Source organism: Conger conger, chromosome 2 (assembly GCF_963514075.1).
Source record: "Conger conger chromosome 2, fConCon1.1, whole genome shotgun sequence".
NCBI lineage: Eukaryota > Metazoa > Chordata > Actinopteri > Anguilliformes > Congridae > Conger > Conger conger.
Genome location: NC_083761.1, coordinates 13126027 through 13139446, shown reverse-complemented (window position 1 = coordinate 13139446; position 13420 = coordinate 13126027). Strand labels below are relative to the sequence as shown.

At 42.7% G+C, this 13420-nt stretch overlaps 1 protein-coding gene across 1 annotated transcript; it reads left to right on the top strand.

Moving 5' to 3' along the window:
* The first annotated feature begins 415 nt into the window (after positions 1-415).
* fra10ac1 (FRA10A associated CGG repeat 1) lies at positions 416-13207 on the top strand. Its single transcript, XM_061227299.1, has 14 exons — positions 416-533; positions 1694-1773; positions 2855-2941; positions 3019-3064; positions 4033-4109; positions 4556-4639; positions 5180-5264; positions 5539-5584; positions 10122-10235; positions 10651-10693; positions 10800-10912; positions 11529-11576; positions 12745-12832; positions 12958-13207. Exons 1-14 carry the CDS (start codon positions 504-506, stop codon positions 12998-13000), a joined length of 984 nt encoding a protein of 327 aa, XP_061083283.1. The 5' UTR covers positions 416-503; the 3' UTR covers positions 13001-13207.
* The last annotated feature ends 213 nt before the right edge of the window (positions 13208-13420 follow it).

Below are 13420 nucleotides of genomic sequence, written 5' to 3'. Positions count from 1 at the left end.
TATATGAGTAAGTACAAGGTACGATGGGGAAGATGGAATATGCATAACTACACTGCGATGTTTGGGGATGTCAGCTTTTGTCTGGGCCGCACTTGGCTATTGGAGAATTATGGGAAATAAATTATCATTCAGGCAATTTAAAAGTGGGATATGAAAAGATCCCAGGCCTTATTAAGATTATTTTGAAGAGATTAGTTTTATGCAATGCATAGCCAACATATGCAAAAAAACGAATTGCTTTGCCACTGTAGCCTATTTGACTCGTGTAATTCAACGAAAAATAGCAAATCAGGTTCTGCGGGTATTAACTATATTTACAGGTCGTCATGGATTCATTGACTCGTTTTTATTCACTATTGATTATTTACCATGACAGAAGTCATACATACACAAATGCCTCTGTGCTCGGTGCGCTTGCACGCTTGCAGTTACACCCTTTTGTCGCATTTGACGACATCAAAACGCGCTGCTGTCCAGCTAATACGAAAACAACGAGCAGAGCTATGGACGACGATGGACTGAATCTAGTGAAGGTAGTTAGATAATGGCAGGTCGTTTTTCGCGTTAAAAATATTACTAAAAGCATTGTGGGTTATACCGCGTGTTGTTGCATTTGTATGGTCGCTCACAACCTCGTTGGATGTGTCTATTTCCACATTTTTGAAGCCTATAGCTAGCCAGCTACCACGATAGCTAGCTATCTAACTAGCCAGCTTGTGGACTATGTAGGTAAAGTCGATGGGTAGCGAGCAAATATATATATATTAGCTAGCTTGCAAATAATTATATCAACTAACTAATATATATAATCAAACATTTTAGGCATGTGGCCCCGGTTCTAAACGGCAGTGCTGAATATATTTTCTCTTTGGGTTGTTATCAAGAGTTTGTTTCAATTATATAGTGTACGTTGTGTCTTTTAAGGCTACGCGTCACAAGTGCACACTAGGACACGGATGGAATGTTTGCAACCTCCATGAATTACATTTTGAAATCGGTCGTAAGATGGAAATAAACGTCAATGCAACTTATCGGTTGAATTTCGTGATGCGCGTTTGCGTCCGTATGAGTACACCACTACGTCTTTGTTGTAAAACAAATCTTAAATACTAGAATCATAGTTGTAATTAGTGTAGTTGTTGACGCCAGACTGACGTGAAAAATAAAAGCCCAATTTAATCAGCTTGTCTCTGTGTCCTTTGAGCAGTTTGCTTCTTGTGCCTTCATTTGGAAAGGTTCCAAAACTTATGAGGATTATTATTGTTGTTGCTGCTATTATGTAATATGATCTATAACTGAAAATTGAGAGTGGCTTTATAGATGTTCATCAGCCTTGGTCGGCTGTATAGATGTTCGTCAGCCTTGGTCAATCTTAGTCGTGTTGACCTTAAGATATATAAAATGCTCGCTTGACTGTAACATGGCAGGTATATTGCATTTCCAGTAGCCTGCTAATGAAAAAGCTGAGCACTCTCCAATTCACCTGTTTGCAGATGACTAAGCACTCCATTATATTGGTTACATCAGGGGCTTACACAGCACAGTTTCCCTCCAGTGGCAGTGATCACAGTGAATATCCCTGAGTGTTTCTCTGGCACATAAACGTCTGTGCACTGTGTTCCTGAAGTGTATACCTTAGCGTCCCCCGTCCCCCCCCGAGATGAACGATCTAACACAGATAAATGTCTTCCAGGTGCACGGGGGTGGAGGGTACGACTCCGACTTCAGCGATGATGAGAGCCCCGGAGGAGAGTCTCACCATAAAGGGAAGAGGTATCAAACCACAGGGCATGCTGAACCATCTCACATTAACCTGGATTGAGTCATTTAAGCAGGCGTTCATCTTTGTTTTTGTTTTAAAATGGTAGTGTTATCATTTCTGCCATCACAAGGTAAAAAAAAAAAAAAGGTGCACTGTATGATGTTATTAAAGGTTCCCTGTAGGGAGCTATGGCAGCAGATTTCACTGACTGTGATTAGATCTGCTCTGAGCTCCCCAGGGTGTTCAAACAGTCCTGTAGAGTCAGATCTAGGGAGTAACTGGAAGCCCTAGACGAAATGTGTTCTTATTTAGCCTATTAGGGGAATCTCAATACGATTCCAGGCTTTGCCGTTCTGTGTGACACATCGGAATGTGTTTTCTGTGGTGGGAAGGCTGGTCATCACTTTACCAATTTTCCTTCAGCACATTACACTGTTTTGCATCATCAAATTATCACTGCAATGCATGAGTGCATAGTAGATTCCCACGTCCAAGAGGACCTGTACAGCTTATATCATTGTACATTATGCATGTATATAGTTAGATTTACTGAAGGCATTCCGATTAAATGTCTTGCTGAAGTCTCCAAGTTTCTCCATTTCCTCCACCCTGGCACACCATTGCTGTCCACTGTACAGGATAATGTAATGCCACATTTTAACTCTTGGCACAATATTCCACCCTCATGCTACGTTGCCTCATGCTACGTTGGACAATTAACCCTTTCAAGAGTAGGATTTTTGGAATGCAAAAAAAAAAAAATTGCACTTATGATGACTATATGTTTAGAACAACACTTCATGTGTATTTTACTAGCAATGGATGTGATGCTATAACTTGTGGAAGAACCTATGCACTTGTAAATCGCTTTGGATTTGAAAGCGTCTGCTAAATGACAAAAATGTCAATGTAAATGTGTTCCAGAACATTGCATTCAATTACCAGTGGTGACTTACATCAGCAGAATGTTCAGTGAAGCACATTATAATCACACATTTGTGATCTTACTCAAAGGATTAATAGGGCAGCAGTACTCATATGTAAATCTTTGTTCTTGGTAAATTCTTAGTGTTTTGTTCTGTTGAATTACAGGAAAGATGATCTGCTGCAAAAGCCCTTCCAGAAAGGAAGGCATTCTCAGGTGGCCCACAAGAATGTTGCTGCGCAGGAGTGGGACAGGTCGGTGTTTCCTCTGTCAAAATGGCAAAAGGCAGTGGCAGTGGATAAAATTATAACATGTCTTTTTTTATTAATAGGGAAGAAGCCAGAAACAGACGCCATCACTTGATTTCAATGAATGCTGTATCCTTCCAATGAAAGAAAGATTTGAAATATCGTGCCCAATCTTTCAAATGTCAGACGTTTCTCATGTGGATGGTTTATTTGGCTGTGTGTGTGTGTGTGTGTGTGTGTGTGGAAGCTGGAAGCTGACTTATGTAAGACCCAGCAGATAAGTTGTCTTCTCAGTCTAATTCTGACTTAAGTGCAAAAGAAATAAAACCATGACTGCGGTAGCCAGCCCTCTGTAGGGTTGGTAACCTGCATCCCTGTAATAATTTATGCTACCGTTCCTAACATGCAACTCGGGCAGTATGTGGGCTACATTACTGACTTCACTTCACCGGCACAGGCAATGAAAGTAATGTTTTCATTAAAAATGAATGTGCATTGACATGTAGGACCCAGAAAAAGCAGCAAGCTCTGAATGTGACTTTATATGTTGCCTACCCATTACATCTGGTACAGGGACAAGTCATCAGCAGCAGTTTAGAAGTTGTAGGTTGTTCATGGCCTACAAACCCCTCTCCTGCTTGTTTTGGCTTGTGCAAGTGATCGACTCTTATCAGCCAATGCATGTGCTATAAAGGTTGGGCATGTGTGCTGCATTGACGTGCACTGACCTGAAACAATCCAGACCGTCAAGACATGGGATGGCATGCCCCTTCATGCTGCCCCACATTCCTTCAGTTTTCTAAATCTTTTTACATTGTACAATGCTGAGCACCTGAGTATGTGGTTCCCTAAATTAGTTTTGCCCAGTAATTGGTCCACTAATGCAATAAGGAGTTTTGTTGGGACCGGCCATTTTGTAGGCTCCTGCCATCCTGGACCTGGGTTGCCTGATCCCTGGCTCCAGATTAGGCCTTTATGTAGCATTCAGGAGACAGTCTTAATTTACTACTATGCGTGACTCTCACCAATTTTTGTATCAGCATGCTGAATTGCATACAATGGTGTTGTGCTAGCTGTCCTTGATTTATCATCTTCAGTTTGACAGACATAAGAAGTTTGTCAGTGACTACATAATGTATTACGGTGGGAAAAAGGAGGATTTCAGACGTTCAGCGTGAGTTCATTTCTATTAAACTTGATGTACTTCGATACTGAATTCAGTTTGCTTCTCAAGATACTGTATTTTATCTCTGAAGTTGGTATCATGAAAGATAAGTCAAAACTTATCGAAGTGAAGTAACTTTTCATAAACAACACTGACTTCATAGCTAATGTATTACCTACTTCCAGTATATCTAAGTCTGTACATGTTCTGACAGGTTGTATGAAGTATATCTTTGTTAGTGTGCCAGAATCCATAAATAAATTATCCTTTTTAAAATCAAAAGACTGTGAATGACACCTGCCTTGTGAAAGTTTCAGTGTTTCCATTTCAGAACCAACATGAAGTTTAACATTTTTTTTTTTATCAACAACGAAGTTTACCTCTAGTTTCAGAGATATACTGTATCATAAATGCCAGCATCCATAAACAGCCTGTATTTCATGACTTGATTTTAGCACCAAGGATAAGACCGACTTTGACGTTGTGAAAGAAAACCACCGGTTCCTTTGGCGAGATGAGGACGAGGAGGATATGACATGGTAAATTGCAGCTCGGTCCTGGGTTTCTTCAGTATGACTGTATGTACTCTAAAATGTGTGTGTTGGGTGGGGGGCTGGTAAGATTCAAGTCAATCATTCACTCTGATTCCTGTCTTCTCTTTGTATCTCTCTTAGAACTGCTGACATTGCAGAACACGGGCACTAGTGCTTCCCTATTGCAGGTTTATAGTCAGGACCATTAAAAGTGCTTTTCAAGGGTTTGCAAACAACTCGACATTGATTGACATAAACAGAGTCTGCATTAGCAGTCGAGCCGTTCATGATGTTATTGCCTTTGATAGTCTATCTAAACTAATTTGAAGGCCTGTTCATTTAATTAGCATCCCCCGGTGAAACCAAAGAGGAATGTGTCTTTGTGTATTACAATACCGCCTTTAAATAATGTTTCATAGCTCCAAGCCAATATGCGAGTGTTGAGCACAGATTGTTTCCGTTTGTTTATACCGCATGGAAATCTGTGTGCTTGCTAGCGTGAAAAGTACTTTGTGTGAAGATTTCTATTTTAATTTTCCTCTTCAGGGAGAAAGAACTTGCGAAAAAGTACTATGATAAGCTCTTTAAGGAATACTGCATAGCTGACCTAAGCAGATACAAGAGGAATAAGGTAGGCACTGTTCTGTTCAACCCCATTTGATAACAAAGGCATTTTTACCCCTGAGGTTATTACGACCGTTCTCATTTTAAAGCTGAAAGCTTTGTGAAGCATGGTGAAGAGGCTAACACTAGACTGAATATTTGTGGCCATGCAGCAATCTTCAATAAAGTTTTTAAGTGTTGTTCTGTTGTTCTGCAATGTTCTTGTCTTAGTCAGATTTTTCCTGTGTGTATTTCTTGTAAAGAATATCATCCTTGCTAAAATAATCACCGTTTCTCCACAGTTTGGGTTCAGATGGCGAGTTGAAAATGAAGTTGTTTCCGGAAAAGGTAAAATTTGGTAATTTTCTTGCATCTCACTGCATTACTTAAGTATGAGATAATAACATTGAATATCAACGTCAGTGTGTACATTCTGTTCTACAGGACACCTTCAGAGCAGACCTTACTCTTCTCTAACAGTTTGTGGTTGGTCAGTTAAGCTTCCAACCTTTGCCATAGCTTGATAGCTAGTAAATCTTTCTCTTGTTTTATGGATGCAACTAAGGGCCCAATGGAAGGTTAACCCTTATGTTGTAGTTCCTTAAATGGGATTGAATTCAGCCAGATTTGTAATTCCATTATTTTATTTTATTTTACTTTTTATGGTTCTCAATGCACATTTTTTTAAAATACATTTTCTGAAATCATTATACAAATATTATTTAGTGACTTGAATGTTAAAGTATTCTTCACGGCTTGCTGATTTCAAGATTAATCACATTTATCTTGGTGACTTCAATCAAGCAAGTGTTGCAGTTTGAATTCATTTGTTTTTGTTCTTGCCACTAGATGGCAATATAGATTTTTGACTATGTTGATTTTAGGCTAGCACTGAGGTTAAATAATCCATCTCTAAGTCACTAACTTCATTTGAGTAATCACTTTCATTGTCATAATGAACCCAGAGCCTTTTCATAATTTAACAAATCCTTCTCCTATGGAATTTGGCCAAATTTTTTGATCCTGTCCAGCTTGCTGCTAGCTTTGTAAAATATGTACACTATATAAGATAGTAGAACTATTATCTTCGTTAGTAATGGAGCAAGAACACCTACATTTTGTAATCACATGTTTGAAAATATCTACTTTTAATTAGATGCAATAAAAATGGTCTTAAACAGGAAATGCTTGAAAAGAAGTACACTGATTCAATCAAGGTGTTCTCGGTTCTTGCCTGTGTAAAAAATATTTTCTTTTTATTTATTCTTGTTAAAGTTGAGCATGCTAATGTTCCATCCTAGATTAAGCCATCATAAGTCAGCCAGTGTATTGATGTGAAAGGGGGAGAGACTCTGTTAGGAAGGCACAGAGACACATGTGAAAAATGTGCTGTATGACCATTCAACTGAGACAACAGATTAAAAATTCCAGATATTTTAGCATGTTTGACAGAGCGTTATCTTCAGACCTTTGTGAAATCAATTGATTTTGTTGATTATTTTTATTGATTGATGTTATGTCTGGGTTGTAGGTCATGACCTCTTTTTTTCTTCAATACCAAAAAAAGCATGCTACAGATGCTTTCTGTTGTGACAAACATTAGTGTGGCAGTGCATAAGAAGAAATGCCTGATTTTCAGGCTATATTCTGGGGTCTTTGGCCCATGTTAGCAGACGATGAACATTGAGTGAGGGGGCTTTTGGAGAGGACAGTGACCCTGTCCTGTGGTGAACCAGACCTCCTAATGCTCTTAGAGTCCAGGTGAGGTTGGGCTGGAGGTGCTACTCCCACCTCCCCCTGTCTAAGCTGCCAATCTGGCATCTCCTGAGCCTCAGTGCCTGGCTTAGCTCCCTCTCCGTCCTGATCTCCTTCTGCCGCTGTTTGCTGAAACCCTCCGGGCTTTGGGCCAAAGCCCAAACCTGAACCCTCAACTCCTCTGGCATCACCGATTTCTGTCGCCACAGTGGCAACCTCCACCCACACGCCCACACACTCTGATTTGTAATTGGTGGCCTGGATATACGTTTCACTTCCGGTGGTTTAATCCTGGTCCTGGACCAGAGACCTGGTTTTCAAGGGCAGCTGCGGTCTGTTTGTATTGTCCATCGTCCCTTAGGCGTTATGGACAGAAAGAGAAGAGTCCAGTCTCAGTCTAACCACGGCTCTGTTCTTTATTTTAGATACTAAGTTATTTAAATGGTAAATGGTAAATGGTTGGCATTTATATAGCGCTGTACAATTGATGCTTCTCATTCACCCATTCATACACACACTCACACACCGACGGCAATTGGCTGCCATGCAAGGCGCCAACCAGCTCGTCAGGAGCATTTGGGGGTTAGGTGTCTTGCTCAGGGACACTTCGACACAGCCCAGGCCGGGAATCAAACCGGCAACCCTCCAACTGCCAGACGACGGCTCTTACTGCCTGAGCCATGTCGCCCCAACATTTAGCCAATGCTTTTATCCAAAGCGACATGCAGTCAATTAGACTAAGCAGGGGACAATCCCCCATGGAGCAATGCAGGGTTAGGGACCTTGCTCAAGGGCCCAACAGTTACAGGTTGCCCATAATCAAAGTGCTGCTCAGTTGAACCGGTTCACCTAGGAGTGCTATCTGCCGGTCGAAAGGAGGCTGGACTTGCTTCCAGTGAGTGGTGTCCCACACGTGGGGCAGTGAGCCTGGCCCCAGCAGGCATTAACAGAGTGGACCTGTTCACCCCAAAGGCCACAGTAATTTCGACTGCATATTTTTACAGGCGGCTTGCATCGACATGTTTGAGTTTGGAGATCCAGCTAACCTCCAGCAAACCAGATGAAACATAGGCCATGGCAAAGCTCTGCACAGCAGGCAGAGGTAGAGGTTGTGCTGGTTGTTTCAGATTTCATGATATTATGCTAATTATCTTTCCTCAAACAGTAGCACCAATGTTGTTGAAAGCCTCTGAGCGCATTTGGTAGGAACGCCCGTGCAGAACACCACGTCTAGTAAACATTTGATGCCTTTCCAATCATTGCATCAGTTCATTCTGGGCAGGTTTCCTCTAGTTGAGGTCTATGAAAGGAGGTAGGGCAAATGTCATTGGATTCTGCACTCTTTTTCATGTGGTGAACTATGAACTGTAGGCTACTATCTCAGCAAACTGTTCAGGGTGACCTTGCAATGACCTAGCAATGTGAAAAGTTTCAGATGCGTTTGACCCCCTGGACTTGAAACGGTGCATGTTTGCCAGGTGCTGCCACATGTCCAACTATGTTTGACAGTAGCACTTCTGAGTGTTCAACTTGCATCAGCTCAGTGGTATTTAATCTTGTTCTTATTTTCTGGTTTAAAAGTACAAATTCGACTTCATATACTTTTAAACATTTAGGTTCCACACTTCTGGTTCCCACAGTTTTACTGGTTTGACATCGCTCCGTTGTTATTATTCTTCCTTACTAAAAATATGTTTTAATGGCCTCCCGTGAGGAACAAAGCCATGAAATTCCAGTGAGATGTTAGACTTGAATCCGCTGGTAATACAGTTTGTCAGTTGGGTAAATACGGTTTGGTGAGATCAGGCTGCAGTAACGGCTGGGACCGGGCGCTTTCGAGGTGTCGTGGGGGGGGAGTATGTCACCGGGGAGGACCGCCATATCCCAGCCTGCCGCTTGATTCTGATCCGTGACCACGTTCTCACTTTCTCACTTTCTCCACAAACAAATTTGTTCTGTTGGTCAGAACTTGGTCTGGTGTACATGTCTGTTTAAATGGCATGTATATGCTTCCTATTCATTGGTTAGAAATAAAGGAATATTGAGGAAAATGATGAAATGGGAAGTAAGAATGGATAATGAAATTTGGCGCACCTACCAGGTGGAGAGTTTGGTTCAGTTCCCCAGTGATGCAGAGCCAGGAGTAGTCCTACCCCATGGCCTGATGGGAAGGGAAGGCCCTGACAGGGGAGATCAGGCCATCTGCCATTAAACCTGCTGGAGTTACCCTGCAGCAGCCCTTGGGGGTTCTGATAGGCCAGGGGCCAGATGCTGGGAGTGACCTGTCACTGCTGAGGGTCTACCTCATGAGCCTGTAGAAGCCTGTCATCCCATGCCAATGGCAATGACCTTGTGTCTGCATGTGCGGTGTGTGTGCGTGTGTGTCTGCGGGGGTGTGGTGTCTGTGTGTACGGTGTGTGCGCACGTGTGTGCGGTGTTTGCGCGTGTTTGTATGCTCTCATCCCATGCCAATGGCAATGACCTTGTGTGTGTGTGTCTGCGTGTGGTGGCCATGTGTGGTGTGTGTATGTCTGTGTGTATGCTGTCATCCTATGCCAATGGAAATGACCTTGTTTGTGCGTGTGCATGTGCGTGTCTGTCTGTGTGTTTATGCATGCGTGTGTCTGACAGAGAGTGTGTTTTTTGTGTGTGTGTACACAAAAAACAGTTGTTGTGTGTCTGTTTCTGTGAGTCTTTTATCCAGTCAGATGTTCAGCGGCAGAAATACCCAGCGTGCTGCTTTGCAGTGCCTGTCCCCCTGGCTTGTACTCTTCATTTGGCCCTGATAGGTGCATTAGGATTGAGACTGATGACTATTGGTTACTGGCTCATAAACGCTCCCATGAAGAGTCCATCTCTTTTCTCATTACTGTCCCCACAAGCACTGCTTAATCACCGCCGTAGCGGCCCCTCCGTAATGGCTTCGGCTTCTCATGAGCACAATTCATGGCGTTGTCAGAAACTTCACTATTCAGCAGTTTACGGGCCATTGGAGTGAAGGCGTGCAGTCTGTCGTCATGAGTACAAGCAGTTAAGAATCAGGGCGACAGCATCCTGGGAGTGACCCTCTGTAAAGCAGGTGTTGTGCATGGGTGTGCCCCTCGCTACGCTAACTGAGTCTGCCCTACAGGCCAGTTCTCCTGCGGGCAGAAACGCTGCGAGAAGCTGGAAGGTCTGAAGAGCTGGGAGGTGAACTTCGCCTATGTGGAGCAGGGGGAGGAGAGGAACGCCCTGGTGAAGCTGAGTAAGTCCCTGCCCGCCCACCTCCTAGCCTGCTGCCTCCGCTAGCCCACTGGGAGTGGCACAGACCACATTAGTGCGGGCTTCTCTGTGAATTTATATATCTGTTATGAGCATGTTTAAGCACGTTGACACTGATTTAAGCAATTTTAGTGATTCAACTTTGTATAATTGCATTTCTTATAGCGCTAACATATCCAACAATGTTTGACAGTGACTTGCCGTATTTGCATGTTTCTCTATGAGAAACTGCAGTTGCATGGTATTTTATTGTCATTTTTCTTTTATAAATGTCAAAATTAGACCTCATCCTCATTTAGCCACAGTTGTACTGTTTTGACCTTGCTCCTTTGTCCACTGTTACTGCCTGTCTTGGCTTTTTCTGCACACCTTCATGACCAACTCGTCTTGCCTTCTAGGACTTTGCCCCGAGTGCTCCTACAAACTCAACTATCACCACAAGTAAGGCATTCTTTTTAATTTCCTTGTTTTCTTTCTTTTGAATATCCTGAATGAGGCAGCCTCACCACTGTGCTCCATTTCCAATAACATTGGCGCCATCTTGCAGGAAGAAGGAAGTTAAAGCCAAGAAGCGGCGTCGGTCAGATGAGAACGAGGACGAGCCGCAGTCAGCGGGAGAAAAGGAGAGCGGTCACAAGAAGCACAAACGCAGGAGGAAAGGTACAGGGCCGTTCAGCGTGGCCTTTATTATGCCTCCATAGCCTGGGCTACCATGCGCTGCAGAACCACAGGCCAGTCAAACTTCAGCGCTTCTCTGGTTCCTGGCATTTCTTAAAAAGAGCTAACGCAAGGAGTTTGGCCGAAACTGGAAACTATCTTTCCATGGAATCGCTGGCTTCTGCTTTGCAAGGGTAGGACATTCCGTGAATAGCATACCTGTACGTGCCTGCACAGCACCATGGTGTTCGTGACTGCATTCGTGAGGCTTTATAGACCTTTCCAGAAGGGTTCTCTTTTCAAAAACTCCGTCAACACCTCGCTGGAAAAGGCGAGGTCTGCTAATGTGATAAATATTTTCATTTTTCATCACTTAGGATGAGAGAGACGTTTAGGGATTTTGGCATGTACAATATAAGAGGAGAAGTTTACAATAGAGTAGAAATAGATGTTTGTCCTTATTCCTAAATACCACGGATTAGAGGCTGCAAAAAGTATTGTGATTTGTTCAATGCATTTGTGTGTATATGTGACGCCTGTTATACCATATTATACAACACAGTTCACATATATTCCCTGAGGGGAAATTGACCTGATCCCTGTCCTTTCTCGCCGACAGAACACTCCTCTCCCAGAGGTTCAGATGACTCCGGGGAGTCTGACAGAGGTATGCATGGACTCTATGGAAACTCCTCTGCAGTGACATGTAAAACCTCTCTGTGTGTTCTCAGACAGTTTGTCGGGAAACCTTTGGCATCTATGTGTGACTAGCATTACATTACATTACATTTATTTTAGGTGTGTTGGCATTTGGCAGACGCTCTTATCCAGAGCGACGTACAGGGTTAAGGGACTTGCTCAAGGGCCCAACGGCTGTGCGGATCTTATTGTGGCAACACCGGGATTAGAACCACCGACCTTGCGTGTCCCAGTCATTTACCTTAACCACTACCCTACAGGCCACCCCGCATTAGGCATTCAAAAGATGTTCACTTAAAATGTTGACCAGTGACATTTATCATTACTCATGGAAAACCTTAAAGGGGCAGTTCACCCAAAAATATAATAAAGTATGTTTCCACTCACACAGAGTATGGTCTATCATTTTTTAGATTTGACAACTTTTTTAGAAGCAGTCATACATAACGACTTAATATTTGGGTGAACTGCCCCTTTAATGTTCACCATGAGCATTGGCTAGCTTTAGCTAACGGTTTGAAAAGGTAGTGTGCAGCGAACAAAAATGGCTGCTGATGGGGAAAATGGAGAGAGAGAAAATTACAATTATTTGGCCTTTTAATCAAAGTAATATTTGTTCTTACCTTTAAAAATAAACCACAAGTAAACATAAAACATTTTTAATGGTTCAAGAGTAAGTGTTTGCCACAAACATTTGTGGGCTTGAACACAAGTTTGAAATCAACTGCTTTAATTGATCCATTAAATAAATGCATTAAACTTTAGTATGACCCATAGTTAGTGGTGTCTCTTCATGGATCATGGTATATTATTGAGATTTGTGATGTTTCATTTCGATTTTAAACACATGCACTTCTCCAGCCTCTTTGGAGTCTTTTGTTGGCCGTCCAATGCCGCGTCATACGCCATTGCGTTCTTTTGTCCTCGGCTTATATGTAAGGAGACAGGACATCAGCACTCCACCCTTCCCTGTAATAATCACACTCGAGAGTTCAGAGCAGTGTAAGGGATTTCCACGCCGTGCCTAGATTACGCAGAGCTGCAGAGTATTAGCAGGATGGAAAGAGCTTTAGCACTGTGGGCCTTGTGTGGGTGTGATAGGGGATTAGTGACCACCCTCTGACCCCCTCCCTCAGGTCACGATGAGTCGGGCAAGGATGCGGAGGGACCCTCGGAAGCGGACCACTGGAAGGGCCCCGCCCCCAGCGTGGAGGAGAAATCCAGGTGAGGAAGGTCACCTTCACAGAACACGGTCTTCCTGTGTCCACTTTGCTACTGGTTTCCATAGTGGCTTTCTTTCAGTTAAAAGAAAAACCAGTGCTTATATTGTGGTTCTTTATGTCCCGTAGGGAGGAAGAGTTTGACGAATACTTCGAGGACATGTTCTTGTGACCGGTGTGTGACGGACCTGGAACCACGGCGATATGTCTCTAACAGCTTTGTAAATATTAAATGTGATGTCCCTCCCTGTCTTTTTGCAGTCAGAATGTATTTATTTTACTCCTGAGACAGAACAGCCACATTAAGCCGTAGAGATGGTCATTATTTAAACTTTAAAATTGTCAAATTTACCCAAGATAAATAGTACACCAGGTCAAATGTTGAATTGGTCTTTCTTTTGTGCTACATTGACATCTTGTCTATGTCTTTTTTTTATCTTTGTTTTAGACAATGTTCACTATAGAACAAAGCAGCTTTGTAATTGGGCAAAATCAACTTCAAAACAGTAAACACCTTAAGTAACTTCTTTATGGCTTATCGTAGTATTGTTCTCTTCGAAGGGTACAGTTCAGCAGTACCTCATATAGTATT